The 18577-nt window shown below is 20.6% G+C and overlaps 5 protein-coding genes across 5 annotated transcripts; 4 read left to right on the forward strand and 1 right to left on the reverse strand.

Moving 5' to 3' along the window:
- Positions 1-996: 996 nt before the first annotated feature.
- SRAE_X000189900 (Immunoglobulin-like domain and Immunoglobulin-like fold domain-containing protein) lies at positions 997-3389 on the reverse strand (the record flags this gene model as incomplete). The annotated part of the gene is made up of 6 exons (XM_024654163.1): positions 997-1056; positions 1422-1497; positions 1553-1601; positions 1669-2089; positions 2149-3057; positions 3138-3389. The coding sequence occupies 6 exons, from the start codon at positions 3387-3389 to the stop codon at positions 997-999; spliced, it is 1767 nt and encodes a 588-aa protein (XP_024499369.1).
- Positions 3390-6347: 2958 nt separating this feature from the next.
- Positions 6348-10218, forward strand: SRAE_X000190000 (Protein HID1; the record flags this gene model as incomplete). The annotated part of the gene is made up of 7 exons (XM_024654174.1): positions 6348-6987; positions 7042-7752; positions 7806-7817; positions 7918-7953; positions 8002-8356; positions 8411-8590; positions 10203-10218. The coding sequence occupies 7 exons, from the start codon at positions 6348-6350 to the stop codon at positions 10216-10218; spliced, it is 1950 nt and encodes a 649-aa protein (XP_024499370.1).
- Positions 10219-10467: 249 nt separating this feature from the next.
- Positions 10468-12899, forward strand: SRAE_X000190100 (7TM GPCR, serpentine receptor class x (Srx) family-containing protein; the record flags this gene model as incomplete). Its single annotated transcript, XM_024654185.1, has 5 exons — positions 10468-10819; positions 10909-11279; positions 11336-11496; positions 11624-11975; positions 12885-12899. The coding sequence occupies 5 exons, from the start codon at positions 10468-10470 to the stop codon at positions 12897-12899; spliced, it is 1251 nt and encodes a 416-aa protein (XP_024499371.1).
- Positions 12900-12934: 35 nt separating this feature from the next.
- On the forward strand, positions 12935-13532 carry SRAE_X000190200 (Hypothetical protein; the record flags this gene model as incomplete). The annotated part of the gene is made up of 2 exons (XM_024654196.1): positions 12935-13337; positions 13387-13532. 2 exons carry the CDS (start codon positions 12935-12937, stop codon positions 13530-13532), a joined length of 549 nt encoding a protein of 182 aa, XP_024499372.1.
- A 985-nt stretch (positions 13533-14517) lies between these two features.
- On the forward strand, positions 14518-14919 carry SRAE_X000190300 (Hypothetical protein; the record flags this gene model as incomplete). Its single annotated transcript, XM_024654207.1, has 2 exons — positions 14518-14741; positions 14805-14919. The coding sequence occupies 2 exons, from the start codon at positions 14518-14520 to the stop codon at positions 14917-14919; spliced, it is 339 nt and encodes a 112-aa protein (XP_024499373.1).
- Positions 14920-18577: the final 3658 nt, after the last annotated feature.

An 18577-nucleotide genomic window follows, 5' to 3' on the forward strand; every position in this document is an offset into this window, starting at 1 on the left:
ATATTGGATAAGGTGTACAAACTGTTATCACTATGTTTTTATTAATGATTTGTCCAGTCTAACTTTTTCAATTTAAACACCACGTACCAAGCTGTACAATTGAACATATAAAAGAATTATTTATTCTTTAGTTAATTTAACTTTATATATTAAATACCTCAATTCTTTTATTGCAACGTTAAAGTTGATTATGCTATTTATGAAGAATCTTAAATCTATTATGTCATGTAAACAATAAAGTACTTTTAATGATATCTGATCCTTTAAGTATTCATATCAACAATTGTCATAATTCTTCCTAGATACCATTATTAAGAATAATTTTTATTTTAAAAGTAAAAATAATTAACTTTAATAATAATTATACATTTATTAAAAATAAAATGAAAATTGTTTAAGGAAAGACAAAAAAAAAATATAAAAAGTTTTTAAAAAAAAAAGGTATTTATATTAATGCGACACATTTTAAATGCATTGAATATATAAAATTTGAATATCTTAATATTAATATTTAAAAATGAATTATAAAGTAATTCTATTATTTTAATAATAATTAAAAACAAATTATGCATTGTTGATGAAAGTATATATAAAGATATCTCATATGTACAACAATAAAGGAAAAATAAAAATAATTTTCATAATTTCCTATTTTCTTAGAGATGTAAAAAAAAGAAACTTTCATTGTTCACAAATTTTATCTATATTGGTTAAAAATCTATGTTGTATTTTTAGAAGCACCATGTATTTTAGTTGATTAATCTGAGATTTCATGTCAAATAGACATATATATATAACAACATTTTAAATTGTTGTTAACGGCAGGTTCTTTTTTTCACGATTTATGAAAAAAAAAAGATTGATTAAAATTAAATTTTGTGATTTTTAATTAAATGTATATTATGGCTATAGAGTGTTATAAAAGATCTCACAGTTATTTTTAATAGTGTGTTTCATAAAATCATTTGATTATACCATTTTCCATGATATGAAGCATTAAACTGAAGATATCCGGGAATCAATGTATGCGGCATGGACTGCTGCTTCATATAGAGCCTGAAGTAAAAACATACATTGCATTTGTTTTAAAAATAATTTGTCACAACAAAACTTGTCAGTTTCTGTGATATTATACAATAATCATTTCATGCAGGAGAATAGGAAAGAGAATAAAATATAATAGTAAAGGGTTAATATAAAAAAAAAAAAAGAAAATTGACTGTAAATCATTTTTTAAGCATGCAAGGGAAAAAAAAACCTTGAAGCAATAATTTGAATGATATAACTTTGTTAAAAATAAACATTCAAACAACAGCTTCTCTGCTAAGATAAACAGAAGGTTGTTTGTGATGCGCACTGATATGAAAATCAGCATAATCATTATAAATACCAGTGTCATTAGATGAAGGGGGCCTTATTACCTCACCAGTTTGTGATCCAAAAAGATTATGTGGCATTGAATGGTTATCAGGATATTCATGTTGTATACGAAAATCACTAAAAATGAAAGAAAATTAGTTGTATTTAAATTATTTCATTTAATAAAACATACTTTTGCTGTTTATTATCGCGAGTATACTTGTTTTCAACATCTTCTAATTCTAAAATTATTTACAACAAAATAATTGTTGATTTAAAAAAAAATATTAAAATAAAACAATAACTTACTATCAAAACATAATAATTTTTGTCTCATACATATAAGAACAATTAATGAAGTTCCAAGACATAAAGCTAAAAGTATTATAATAACAATTATCCAATCAGATAAACCATTAGAAAATCCACTATTTGTTCCTAATAAAATACCTAATGGTACAGGTATTTCTATTTTTCCATATCCATTTTGTACATTTAATTTTATTTGCCTTCTTTCATCTGATTCTCTAATTGGATTTATTTGTAATTTAGCAAAATAACAATTTGGTAATGTATTATTTTGTGTTGTACCTTCAAATCTAAAATTTTGCCATGATTGCCCTACTTGTATATCATTTTGATCAATTGTAAATATAACTTCTCTTGGTGGACGTGGCATTGGATCTGAACAATAATGAACAGTAATAACAACATCTTCACCATTTTGACTCTAAAAAAAATTATAATAATAAATTTTTTTATATATTTTTTTATTATTATTATTATTACCTTTTGTACAGTTGGTTGTTGTTCTGAAATCATTGGTGGTCCTTGAACTTGAATATTTAAAACACTAGTTGGCGGTGTATCAGATGTTGGTGAACATTCAGGTGGACCTTGAGAAACATAAGAACAAGCAGTACACCAATATTGTCCAGAAAATGAGTAATTTGAAACATGTAAATTACATACAGCATTAAGTTTTACTGCATTATTATTATATGTTATATCACGACCTGACTCTCCTGATATTTCTTTATAATTACCATCAAATCCTTGAGGACATGGTGCATCAATTATTTCACCATTAATTTTACGTTGTTTCCAAAATACTATTGGCCTTGGATTACCTTCAACTTGACAACCTAAATTTACAACTTGATTCATATCAACTCTATTTCCTGGTTGAAATGGATTTGATGTTTGAATAGTTTGAAAATTATCTTGAATAACTCTGGCTGCTGTATATGGATCAATTTGTACAGCTTGTGATTGTGGCATATCATTTTCATTATGAAGACCATTATTGGCGGCACATTGAATAGATTGTCTAATCATTTCTACACCAATTGTTATCTCAGCACTATTACCTGATATTTCAATACCATTTTTAAACCATTTATATATAGTTGGTGGTGGATGAGCTTGAACGGCACATCTTAAAGTTTTACCTCTACCGACAGTTTGTTGGCATTGCCCATCCTGACCTTTTATACATTCAACATAAAAACGATAACCTTGATTTGCAATTAAGACAGGTCCCATACCATTTCTATCAACAACATGTGGTTGACGAATATACCTTACATTTACCTCTGCTGGTGCTGAATCAATCGTTCCACCATTTAAGGCAGCCTGACATACAATAGTAACTCCTGTCCAGTTAGCTTTTGCTGGAACATTTTGTAGTGCAATAGTCTACAAAAAAAAAAAAAAATTATAGGTAATATTAATTAATATATATAATAAAAAATTAAAAAAGAAGAAAATTTACTTACTGGAAAGCCAGATTTTCTAGTTAAATCTTGAGCAGAATTTAATACATTAACAATATCCGTAATATTTTTTTGAAGACATTCAACACATACAAAACGAAGTTGACTAACAGGATGTTCAGAGACGCAATATATTGTTTCACTTGCAGTTGTACCAAGCATTGTCCATTCTATTTTATTAAGTTGATCAGTATTTGTTACCAAAAATGGTTGATCAGATATTTTTACCTGTGGAACGACGGTACTATGTTGCATATCTGCTAAAGCGCATATTGAAATTATGAAAACAAAAAATGTCCTTAGTTGAATTTCTAACAACATTCTATAAAAAAAATATTATAATAAATAATAAAGAAAAAAAAATATATTATTTGAGTAATAAAAATACTATATTATTATAAAAAAATGATCATATAATAAAAGAGTGCGAATCAATCATAAAATGTTCATGTTTATTACAAAGTCGTTAACATATAATGTAGCAATTAAAGTAGTTTTATACTAAACGATAAAAAAAAATAATTTATATTTTAAACAATTATATTTAACAATTATAATTATTAAATATTATTTAAGAAATTATAATATAAAAATTAAATTAACTTTTATATAGATAGGTAAGCTAAAACAATATAATTTAATAGATAAAAAGAAAATTATAAATGTACAGTTTTCTTAATTTATTCTACTTATTTTAAAAGATTTTAATACGAATTAAATGATGATAACAATCTTGGAGCCGTATAATATTTAGTAAAAAAAAAAATGTATTAAATATTAGAGATGTCTTTAAATAAACTCAATTATATTTTATTCTTTTATAAAATATTATATTATTTGCATTAATTTTGTAAATTCACACATCTAAAGAAAGTAGTATAAATATTCATGAGAGAAAAAAAAAAGTTACTATAAATATTAAATGGCGCCATTGATATTAATTAAATAAAAGTATAAAATATTATTATTTTAAAAAAAAATTTTTTAATAATATATTAATTTATTAAATGATATTTTGAGAGAAAATTATTTAAAAAATTTATAATATAAATTTTATAATAATTTGAGGATAAATAAATTATATTTTTATTATATAAAAATAATATCCTGTAAATGCGCATAAATAAGAACAAATAGATCAAGTTAACGAGCCGAATGAATATCTTTAATAGTAGTTTGCTTAGAAAAATATAATAGTAAAAGAATATATTTATATAATATAAAATATGTACAATGACAATTTAAACATTGCCAAATAGGTATTTGCATGTGACACAATTAGTAAAGATTATGAACTCATGCTGAGAAAAGAAATCATCTCATATAATTAACAATGATTTTAAAAACTTTTTAATACTGTAATTTCTTAATATGCCATTAGAATAAATATATATTATATTTATTAATAAAGTAATATAATAAATATATTTATACAAATTTTATAAGTAATATATTTAAAGAAATGTTAAAAAAAAATTTTTATATATTAAAATTTTATATTATAATAATTTTTAAATAGTATTATTATATGTTTAAAAAAGGTATTCTAACTAGTATTATATAATAAGCATTTGTAAGTAAAAAAAAAATTTATTATACAAAAATCATGATATTAAGGGTAGTAAGGTTAAAAATGATGTAATTTTTACTATCTATAAATATACTTTTACATGATGTGTATTTAGAGGTGACTTAAAAACGTACATGGATTTAAAGTAATTTGAAGGACATTAGTTATCTTTATATTGTTAAATATTAATAAAATTTAAAGAATAACCCTTGAAAGAAAAAATATTTTTAAAATTAAAAATATTTTATTAATATTATTAATTAAAATTTATTTTATATAATAAATTACTTATTCATTAAGTAAATTTAACTTATATATTTATATATATAATATAATTAAATATATATATGTATGTAAAGACAACCAACAAAATGAATTTATTCTTTATATAAAATAATGATTTTATCAAAGCAATGAATAATGGCCTTCGATTGTATAAATCTAACCTGTATAAAGGACATAAATGTAAATATAAATGCCATCAGTAGCTATAAAAGGCTCTTTTATACGGTCAACAATGATATGTAGTTGTATGCCTTAATTCTCATATATAATAAAAAGCTATCCTCAATCCTGTTTTATAGTACAGTAAAGGTATTCGGCACTTGCCAACAATATAGATGACCTCATTTCTAATGAATCATATAAAAACAAACTAAAACAAGAATTCTTAATTATATAGATATATATTGTATATATATATATAAATATACTAAGTCATAACTTTTTGACGGCTTGACTAATCAAGTAATTTTAAGTAGTAAAACTGTATACGGTTGTCAAGCTGATATTAATAAAATATGTTATCTATTTTTAATATAAAATAATCAAACATAATAAAAATAAATCAAAATGTTATTTAATTTTAAAAAAAAAAGAAAAATAATTATAGAAATTTGAAAAATTATTCTTTTTTTTTTAATATTTACTTTACAATATTAATATAAATAATATTAAAAAATTTTCATCAATTATTTTAATGTACATTGAAAAAAGATAAATAAATTTAAATAATAAATAATTTTAATATATATATATATATGTATATATATATAAAATTATAATTATTAAGAAGTATGTTGATCTATATTTTATTATATATTATATAAAAGGAATTATAAATATCAGCTATTTTAAGATAAATTAAAAGAAAGAATGCTGTTATAGTTTCATTTTAATAATAATGTATTGAATGTTTTAAATAATTTCAAATAATTTATCGGTTTTTATTTTAAAGAATAACAAAACAGGATTTGATATGTAACATATGTTTTGTTAGTTAATTACATAAGTAATTATTAAATTGTAATAATTTAAATATTTTTATTCTTTTTAAATTATATTCTTTTTTAATTAATTCTTTTTCCATTGAATCATAATTTATATATCCATAATAATATATTTTGTATTTTGGAGGAGGTTATATAATGCCGATATTCTTATAACGAAAATTCTCTTTTTTGTTTACTCTTTTTAATATATATTTCCTAACGTATATTTGGCCATATATATTATTATCAATATATATTATTAAAATCAATTTATCTATAAATAAGTATTATTAAAATATTTTAATAATATAATTTATTATTTTTTTTTTTAGTTTAATAATTTTTATTAAAATTATTTAAATATTATTTAGTATGGGAAATACAACCTCAAAAATTGACTTTCATACAGCTGTTACTGAAATGATATCATCTGGTAATGTTACCTCATCTGAAAAATTTTGGAATCATTATTCATCATCACCTACAACAATTTTAATAAAAGATATTTTTATAAATTTTAATGGAACAGATATAAGAAAATTAAGAGATGAATCACCAACCAATTTTTCTGTTATTGTATGTAAAGCTATAAAAGTTATAACTAAAGATACAAAAAATATATCTATAAACGACCATAAAAAAATTCTTAATTCAATACATTTTTTAACAAGAATTATTCCATTTATGTATGAAAGTGATGAATGGAAAAATTTTTTTTGGACATATGAAGATGAAACAGAATCATCACAAAAACCAAAAACAATTGCATCTAATTTGGTTACTGCTCTTTCAAATCTTTTGTTTGTAATAGATTTCACTGTCAAAAAAGTAAGTGATGAGGAATGTAATAATAGTGGAAAACAAGTAATAGATACTTGTGAATATATTTGGGAAGCTGGAGTTGGTTTTACTAATAAAATGGGAGTTAATGGATATCATGATGAGAATCGTGTTTCTATCTTAAGACTTCTTTTAGTATGTTTCTCTGAATTTCTTTATTTAGAATCAACAGGTAAAAAAAAAGGAAATTTAATTAATTAATTAAATTTAAATAATATAATTATAGATAATAATCGAATGAGATGGGTGACTTCTTTTACATCAGCTGAAAATAAACATGTTTTACCTATATTTACATCATTGCTTAATATTATTTGTGCATATGATCCTTCTGGATTAGGTGTTCCCTATAACTATTTACTTTCATCAGATTCACGTGAACCATTAGTTTCAGTATCTTTACAATTATTACTTGTCTCATTAGATAATGATTCATCTATAAAAGACGATGAAACAGGGTATACAGATAATTTATTCATCCAATATCTTTCAAGGATTCATAGAGAGGATGATTTTGCTTTTATGCTTAAGGGAATTACAACATTATTAAATAATCCATTACAAACAACATATCTACCAAATTCAGTAAAAAAAGTTAATTTTTACCAAGAATTACTTGTTTTGTTATGGAAATGTTGTGAATATAATCAAAAATTTATGTATTATGTTTTAAAAACTAGTGATATACTTGAAATTTTAGTACCAATATTATATTATATAAATGAGGCTAGAACAGATCCTACAAAAGTATCTTTTATACATATGGGAATATTTTTGATTCTTCTTTTAAGTGGTGAAAGAAATTTTGGTGTTCGTCTTAATAAACCATACATTTCTAAATTATGGATGGATTTACCATCTTTTAATGGGACTCATGCAGATCTCTTAATTATTGTTTTTCATAAATTAATTACAGCTGGCAATCATAGACTCCAAGGCTTGTTTGATTGTTTACTAACAATAATTGTTAATGTTTCACCCTATTTAAAGTCATTATCAATGGTTGCCGCAAATAAATTGCTTCATTTAACAGAAGCTTTTACAACACCATGGTTTTTATTTTCAAGCCCAAATAATTACACACTCGTATTTTTATTAATAGATGTTTTCAATAATATTATCCAATATCAATTTGATGGTAACAATAATTTTTAAAATCTTTTAATTTATTTTAAATTTTGTTTAGGAAATTCCAATTTAATTTATACACTCATTAGAAAAAGACAAGTTTTTTATGAGTTTGCCAATATTAATTCTGATTCAGTTTTTATTAAAAAGAATATTGAGAAAAAGAAGATAAAAGATGAGAAGAAAAAGGCAGAAGAAAAAAATAAAGAAACATGTAATACAGAATTAATAATTAATATTATGTCTGAGGTTGATGGACCAGCAAAAATAACTCCTGAAAATGATAATATAGAAGAAGAATGGATACCAACAACGGAGTGGGTGGATTCATGGAAATCTAAAATCCCACTTCAAACTATTAATCGTTTATTGCAAGTTTTAGTACCACAAGTAGAAAAAATCTGTATTGACAAGTAAGTACATTGACTTTGAAGGCATTCATCATTTATTTTATTATCCTGTTTTAGAGGATTGACAGATGAAAAAGAGATTTTAAAATTTCTACAAAATGGTACTTTAGTTGGATTACTTCCTGTCCCGCATCCAATTGTTATAAGAAAGTATCAAGCTAATGCAGGAACAAAAAATTGGTTTAGAACATACATGTGGGGTATAATATTTTTACTAAATAATGATCCCCCAATATGGTATGATACAAATGTTAATTTAATGGAAGCAGGAAAATAAATTATAGTTTATTAACTTTTTTAATTTTTATATATCAAATATTATTACTTTTTTTTTTTTTCTTTTTAAGTTTTCATTATTTTGTATAAGGCAAAAATTACATGCTTATACTTAAAAATTAAATAATATTTGAAAAAAAAAGGCAAGTCTTATTATTTATTTATGATTTTTAAAATTATGTACTGTTATTTATTTACCTGAAAATTTATTATTATTTTGAATAATTATATTTAAAATTTGTATAAGCTTTAATAACAAATAAAAATAGCGTCATATTATAATTTCTTTTTTTTTTATTTGCATCTGTAAAAATTTATCTTTATATAGAAGTGATTTTAAAGTGGCGAATTGACACTTTATATTTGAAGGAGATGTATTAAAATTTCTTTCATTTTTTTTTTTTGATTATAAATATAGAGTTTTAAAAGAAAATCTTTTTCTATCTTTTGTGTATTTTAGCTCATAGTATTATTTATCTCATTTCTTCTTTTGCCTTACTTAATCATCATTCTCCTTAATTTATATAAAATTTAAGGGGTGGGCTTGTTTTTTATATATATATATATATATATATATTTTTTTTTTATAAATTTAAGTTTTCAAAAATTATAAAATTTGTTTATAACGTTTCAATTTTTAATTTTATATCATAAAAATAACATTTTATGCAAAATTTTAATTTATTAATTTTTTTTTTTTTTTATAATTATTATTATATATTAAAATGTATTATTTATAACTTTTACATGTTTAAGTTAAGTCATGAAGAAACATTTTGTAATACAAAACCATTAATTACTTTTAGTTTATAGGAAAAGCTCATCTTTTAATAAACATGTAGAATGATATACCACACTTTTGCATGATTGAATCCAAATATAAATATATAATGTACACTATTACTATAGTAGCATTTTTTATTTAACTCCACCGTACTAAAGAGTGTTTCATATTATCAAAAATAGAAACACCCAGTATAAGTGTTTTTTTTTTTTAAATTTAGTATTTTATTTTATTTTTTTATTTGTTTTATATATTTATATATATAACGTAACTTTAAGTTGTTGAAAAGAATAAGATAATATATTCTAAAATATGTTATAATAATTGTAAAAAGAATAAAAAATATTAGTAGAAACAAAGGACATAAAATATATTAAATATTTGTATATTTTATGTGATCTTTATTAATAAAAATACTTTTTTTAAACAATATCATAACTGAAATGTTGACTTAGTATGAAATTGTATTTATTATAAATGTTAGTTATATTTTTAATTCAGATATAAGGATGTAAATAGGATAAATTTACGACAGGAATAACAACTAAAAATTAGATTAGCCTTCAGAGATAATATATTTTCATACTTTTAAATTTTATCCATTACTGGCTACTAAAGTTCGATACTCTGTCATCATCTTATCCGTGAAAAGTGAAACAATTTCTATCTTGAGGATAACGGCACATTTATCGCTTTTTGAAATGTAGTTTTTCAGTTGACCATTAACTTTTATAATAAGTTATATAATTTGTTCAAATTTTATTTTATTAATACATTGATTTATTTTAGGATACTCCTTACTTGATATGTTTTTATTTATATCAGGACATGCTAATTTATAATACAATTTTTTACATCATATAATAATATTGCTATTACTTATTTTATATATAACATTAAAATTATGAAGAATACAATTTATATTGAAACATGGATTACGGTGGTAATTGGATTGCTTTACCTTTTTTTAGGTATTATTGGTTTTATATCAAATTTTACAACATTTTTAATGATTTGCTTCAAACGAGTATATCGTCTTTCTGCGTACACAATCATGGCAAATGTTGCATTGGCTGATTCTATTATTATGCTTTTAATTGGGGGTGGATGTGGTATTTATATTTTATATCTCGATCGCAAAAATATTGGATTGTTTATACCCATTAATAGTAGTTTGCAAGCAACAACTGAAATGTATTTGTTAAGTTATAATTTGAATAAACTTAATACCATACTTTGTTTTCTTCTCATATCAGCATGGATTTCCGGTATTTTAAGTTATGCTATTCTTGGAATGAATAGATGTGTAGCAATACGTTATTATGGAACAAAAGCTAAATTTTTTAATCGTGTCTCTATTGCTATCATTAGTTCTATTTTAACTTGGTTGATTGGCATTATAACTGGTATGTTCCGTGACATAACATTTCTTTTTTTTTATGTTTTTTATTTTTAAATATCTACTTGCTTTAATTATTTTTCTATTTTATTTTAGCATATTTTGGTACATTTCCGGAACCACTTATTGGACTTCGTTCAGAGTTATGGTCAATCACATTTAAAGAAAATATAAATAATAAACGAAGTAAACTTTTTTTTTATATAATAGTATTTTTAAATATTCTAAGTCTCTCAATACAATGGATTTGTTCAATATTAGTTTTATTAAAAATAAAACTTGTTAAAGAAAAAATTAATAAAAATAAGTTAAATCAAAGTTCAGCAAATAGATTTAAAAAACAGGCACGATTGACATTCCAATTTTTTTATCCATCTTTATTATGTACAATTTCATCAATACTTTTTTTATCTAAACCATTTTTATATGGTATATTTTCAAATTGGCATTTAATTATTTTACATTTGGTAAGAAAATTAGTAATAAATAATAAATTAAAATTATATTAAATTATTATATTTAGATTTGGATTATTAATCATTTATGTAATCCATTTATTTATTCATATTTTAATGAAAGAATGCGATTTAGTTACCGTGAAATATATAATTGTTCATATGCTCAATATCTTATACAAAAAAGAAGACGACTTGCTACAATGGGATGGACAGGAAGAAGTCATAGGTATTACAATTATTATTATCTATTTTCCTATCATTTAATATTTTTTTTTTCACATTTTTTAATTATATATTTATATAATCATATGTTATAATATAGATAAGAATATTTAAATAATTTTTATTTATAGGTATATTGGTAAGAGTACACGAAATTCCGTAAAATCATGTAGATCAACAAGAGATGGCAATTTTGTTAGAAATAGTCTTCAAATGCAAAGCAGGGACTTTGAACAACTTTGTGAATTTATGATGCGTGTTAATCCATTATATGATAGTAGTGAAGGATGGCAAGAATGTAGTGATGAAGAAGAATCAATTAATGATAAACAAATAGTAAATTGTACAAAAAAGAAGAAAAAAAGTGATTCATATAAAAAGGATGATCAAAAGGAATCACAAAATACAGGTGTTGAGAGCCGTTCAGTAGTCCTTCATTTAGGTAGAGATACAGTAGAACAATGGGTTCGATTTGCCAAAAAAGCAAGTATTTAAAAAAAAATAAAAAAAAAAAAGATTAAGATGAATATATTTCTCCTATTAGTCACAAACTTGCAATACACTAATGCTGATTCTTTTGATTAAATTTTGAATTAAATTTTTAAAAAAGACTTTTATTCACAACTGTTGATATACAATATATTATTCTAGTTTTGATTACTCATCATTTTATTGTTTGTAGTTAGTCTTTTTAAAAGAATTCTTAAAGAACATATTATGAATTTTTTTTTTTCATAGAAGTTTATAAACTTGTTATGTCAATAGCATTTCCACATTGGGTTCATCCTTTTTAAAATGATGCTATATAAATTGATAAATTTTTTTTGATAAATATCATTCTTTTAGACATGTTATTAAAATATAATATATCATCATTTTATATATTTATAATCGGATTTTTTTATAAAAATTATAAACCTCAAATCTTTTGTAATTTTGATAAGAAAAAAATTCATTATAGTGAGTATTATGAAATATATTATGGAAGTACTATAAAATATTTTGTCATTTGTTACCTTTACAATCATATCATAAAAATTCAACATACAATTTTTATATAATTATTATAGATATAATATTTAATAAAAATACGAATATTATTCGTGAATATTTATTGTAGGCGGCTAATAAAAATTCCTAACATATTTATTAAAATATTTGTTTACTTTACCTTATAAATATATTTGTTTATAATAATAATAGTGTTAGAAGAACATAAAAATATTTTTTTTTTTACAATCATTAAGTTTTACGATTTCGCGTGGTTTCTTTTCTATAGGATATATAATCATAATAAATTTGGAAAAAAAAACTTTAAAATTATTATTCAAAAAATGAAGAATTATTATTTTTTTGTTGTTGTTATATAACTCATTATTTCTATTATTTTAGGCAGATATTTTTTAATAATTTTATTCATTTTGTAATATTTTTTTTTAAAAATGATTGGAATTATGAATGTACCATGTGAATCGCCGGCAGAATATTATGCTGCTCCAAAAAAAGAAGTAAATTCTATAACTACAGTAGAAAAAAATGTTGATAAATTTTCATCAGTCATAAACAATAAGGCTTCTTCAAGTAAAAATAAATTAAATATTCCTATTGATGAGTCACATATGTTTCTTTTTGAAAAAAAGAATAAAAATAAAACAATTCAATATTTAGCTGATGGTAGAAAAATTGAAATTGGACAAAATAATAAGAAACCTAATAGTCCTAAACTTTGGGAACAATTAATTATGAGAACAATAGTTCACAAAATTGAAGAAGAAATTCCTAGTCCTGTAGATCAGATTAAAAATATAGCAACAGAATTTGATAATTTAAATGGACATTTAAAAAGTATGTTTAAATCTTAATTATTATTATTGATTATTTCCTTGTTCTTTAGAAGATAATCCACTTTCTCATTCAACATACTCTTTGGTGTCAGATGATAGAGTGCGCAGTCATTGTTCAAAATGTAGACCATTTAAATTTTTATGTAAAAGACAGCTTTCAAAATCATCAAATTCATTAATATCCAATGATAAATGACAAAAGTACAAACAAATATTTCACGTAAAAATTGATCGCATATACTTTTACATATTGTAATTTTTATCATTATTAATTAATTGTCCATAAATTAAATGTTTATTTTTAAACTATAAATATTTCCAACATTAGTTTTTTGTTGATATTTTTTTATTTTTATTTTTTTTAATAAATTGTTTTTTAATATTATATATTGTTATTTATGAAATAAATTTTTTTAACGAAAAGGAATAGCTTATTATCAAAAACTTGATAGATTAGAAAATTGATAATAGAGTCATATTTTAAAATATATATGTATATTTATCAAACAATAATACATTTCATATAAAACTTTAAAAGCACCTTAACATTATAACTAGTCATAAAAATTTTAAAGTCTTAAAACTCAACAATATTAATTAAAATTGTCATGGAAACATTTAAAAATAAAAAAATAAATGTTTTTTGATGCATATTTAGTTTTACAATATTAATCTATAAAATATATTGTATTATTTTTCTTTTTTTTAATTTAAATATTGATAATAATATTAATTTAAAATTTATCTAACATCAATATAAAATTTTATCATTTTATTTCAAATTTAACATTTTTTGTCATTTTAATTAATTTAAAAAAAATATTCTGACGTATGAATAAATTCTTTATAAATGATTCATAAAATTATGACTCATCATTTACTTATGAATGAAAGAATTAAATTTTATAAAATGTCATTGTATGAATATCATTTGTGCGAGTAAAATTGTACATACACTACCTTATTCTTTTTTATATTTTTAATTATATACAAATCAATTTTTATTTTTGTATTATAAGTATATAACTTTATATAATATGCGATACAAGTATTCATTCCATTTTATTTTTCTTTTTTGAAATAGTCACGTGTAAATAGTACAATTACCTCACCTTTATTTATCATAAATTTTAATTTCTCTATGATATTAGTAATGTATAAATAATTTAGAATTTTTAAACATGTCTGGACCGGCCCCACCCCCTTACCCCGGTAACGATGGAGTTCAATTTCAACAACCATATAACCCAAACTTTCAACAACAACATACACAATATAATAATTTTAATAATATGTCCCAACAACCATATTATCCTAATCAAAACTATCCCCAAGGATATTATAATCAACAAGGTTATCCTCAACAACCTAATTATGGAGCGCAACCACCACCACCTCAAGTAGTGTAAGTTATTTTAAAATCAAAAAAAAACTTTTTTTTTTTATAAAAAAATAAATATTATTATAGGTATGTTAATGAAAGAAGAGAATGTCATCAACCTAGAAGTGGAAAAGATAGCTGTTGTTTATGGGCTTTGTTAGGATGCTGCTTTGGGTGCTGTCTTGCTGATTGTTGTGATTAACTTTAAATTAAAAAAATTTGAATAAATATAAAATTGTACTTTATTGTCTATATAAGTGTAAAATTATATTAATTCAATTTAGATAAAAAAAAAATTACTTTTATCAACAAAAAAAATTGTCACTTTTAAATATTTATTATCGAATTAATAATCCTTAAGATTATTTCTTTTCAAAATAAAAATTGATCATGTAAAATTTATTTATAAAAAGATTTAATGTTAAAAGATTATTTTTTGTTTACAATAATATGTAGCATTCTATTAATGAAAATATTTTATAATGTTTGTTGAGTTTATAAATAAGATAAAATATAAAAAGGTAAAATTATGTTTATTTTAAAAGCACTTAAAGGCAATGATAACAAAATTCAAAGTACTTATTACATATCAATATCTATTGCCTGCTTGAACAAATATATACCATTACAATGAAAATAAAATTTTATCTTTTTTTTTTAATTTATAATAAAATAAGAAAGATATTTTACTGTATTACATTTTAATAAGATAAAATTTATATTAATTATAAGAAATTAAGATAATTAATGTCTTTGAGAAAATTGTAATTATAATATGTTGTAATAAATAAAAAAAAATATGTATTTAATTTATAATTTATATTTATTATTAAAAGGTCTTAAGATTAATCTAAAAATCAAATTGACAAAGAGATAAGAAATAATATAAAATTTTTTTTTTATGAATAATAAATTAAATTATTAAAAATTAAATTGGTTAGGAATATAAAATAAAAGTAAAATTTTAAATAAGTCTAACTGTAACTTCTTTGTTTCTTTTTTGTTCGCCCAAAAAATATTATTGACAAATGCCTAAGTTTTAAAAACTGCTAATTAAATTGATGTTAATGGGAAGTTATGTGATATTTACGAATAGCAATCTAAGAGGAAGAAAATTATTATAATATAAAAAAAAAGAGTAGTTCTATCTTCATACTACAGAACTATTTAAAATCCAATAAATAAAGTAGTTTTTTTTTTTCTTAACAGGAATAAAAAAAAATTTTGAAATATATATAAATAGTGACAAGACTTCACAAAAGTGTAATTTAATAACATTTTGTACTTATTTTAAACTATCAAATTTGAATATTTTTAGGCTTGTCACTTATAATTTTGACAAGTTTTGTTGTTTTGTACATTTTATGTAATATTTTTGCAAAAATAAAAATCAAATATTTTTAAATACTATTTCAACAGTTTATATCAAAAGTATACTGTAGATGTACTTTTTTCTTCAGCTATTTTTTTATAAATTTTTATATTAATTAAAATAAAAAAACAAAGAACTATTTTTGATATATTTTTAAAAAACATCTAATTTTATAATAATAATAATAAATTTTTTTATTTAATTTGAAAAAAAGGTTTTAATTAAAAATTTTAAAAAATAATAAGTTTATTTACTTGTTATTAAGAATTATTTAAACCTAATTAAATTAAAAAATTTTTTTCAATAAAATTATTATTATATGATATTAGATGAAATTTTTCCATATTATTAAATATATACCAGTAAAAAAAAATTATTTGTACCACATAATACACTATTTATTTATCTTTCCTAATATATAGTGAAAACACCAGCTTTTTTTTTCCAACAATACTTTTACATACAAATTTTACTACTTATATTTTAAACAAAAAATATCGCAATCAAAATTTTTTTATATAACATTATTATCAAAAAAAGCTTTATAGTTTCATTATGAGCATGGTGAAATTTTTTTTTTTTTTAAATATTATGGATAATTTTTGGTAAAGCCGATTGATAACAATTGTTGTTGACTAAAATTATATTATATTTATTAAAAATTTAATATACATATACATTTGATTAATGCATTTTTAACACTTTTCAAAGTTTTTTTTTTAAATTACGTTTTAAAATTTGCAAAAAACATTTACATCAAAATTTTATTATTAAAATTTTAATTTGTGCGTTTTTAAATATATTTTTTATTTTAAATTTAATAAAATTATAAAATATTAATAATAGAATACAATTTTTATAGTTATATTAATGATTAAACCATTAAATCTAATTATAATTAAAACTTCAATTTATTAAAACCATATAATAATAATTTTCCAACCATATCTAACATCATAATTGTTCGTGTATAATTATTTTTAATAACTTAAATAACCAATATTTAAAGGATATTTATTATATAAAGTATTATCATTTCATATTTATTTTACATTAAGGAAAAATATTTATAATTCGTTAATTATTTTATCATCAAAAAAAAGTTTTGATTACTTTTTTTTTAATAAATAATATTTATTAATGTATGTTTATATTTATTATTTTGTGAAATATTTAATTTTTAAAAATTTATACATTAAATTTTTTAAAAATTGCTCGAAAGTCATTTAGTTTATTACATACTTATAATGTTATTTAGAAATCTTTTTGAATTTTACTATATCGGATAAATATTTTTATATATTAAGAGATTTATATAGTTAGAGGAAAAAGTTTATCTATCTTATATATGCAAAAAATTTACTATTTTTAAAATATCAATATTTTAAATTTAGTAAAATGTAAATGCTATAAATTTTTACTTGCAAAACTTAATTTTGTAACATAATAGAAATATGCCAAAAAGCTGAAATATTTTTAATGTTTAAAATAAAATATATAATGTCATATATTCTAAAAAATTTTAGGGCAAATAAAGTATTAATTTTATGTATACCCATCTGTTGTCTACTATGAGTATTTTAAAATGTTGATATCTATTTAAAATTATAAAATAAATATTTTGCAATTATATTTTAACTTTAAATTTTTATCTTTTTGTGTATTAATTAATTATAGACTATTTTATTTGTAAACAATTAATTATATTTTATTCTTTATTTCGTACTTTACTTGAATATTTAATTCATTCTGACTAAACAAGGTCATCAATTTTGTTAATTAAGAAAAAAATAAGTTTAAATTAGTTTCTTTACAACATGATAAAATTTAAAAGAAAATTTTGTCTATTAATGTCTATAAAATTTTGGTTTCTTATAAAATTAAATATTTATCTTATTTAAAAATTTTAAACGTAGTCTATATAAAAAAAATCATTTATTGAAAAGTGCATATGTTTATAAATTTATAAACGTATGTTTTTATATTAAAATATTATATATAAATTGTTGCCAACGTGTCTTTTTAAATATTTTCTTAAAGATTAAATATACTTATATAAAAAAAACAATTAATTTTTCCTTTGTATTAAAAAAAATTTTTTTTATTAATTATTATCTTAAATTGCTATTTATTTAATACAATAATATTATTACTTTCTATTTTTAATTATAAAGTAAATAATTATTTTTAATATATTTAAAATCTTTTTTAAAATATATTTTTATATTATTCATACTTATTTTGTTACAAATTTAACTTTCATATGATTATTAAATATGACAAATAAATAAAAGATATGTTAGAATTTTTTTTTGCTACTTTGTAATATTATATATATTTTTTATCATGTAGTTATTATATTAAAAAGATAAACATATTTCGTTTCTTAAATATTTTACGTACATATTCATGTACTACAATGAAAAATAATGGCAGTATAATGTGATAATGCTACTTATTCTTTCATAAGTTATTTTGTTTTTTTTTT

The sequence above is a fragment of the Strongyloides ratti genome, scaffold srae_chrx_scaffold0000003 (assembly GCF_001040885.1).
Source record: "Strongyloides ratti genome assembly S_ratti_ED321, scaffold srae_chrx_scaffold0000003".
Taxonomy (NCBI): Eukaryota; Metazoa; Nematoda; class Chromadorea; order Rhabditida; family Strongyloididae; genus Strongyloides; species Strongyloides ratti.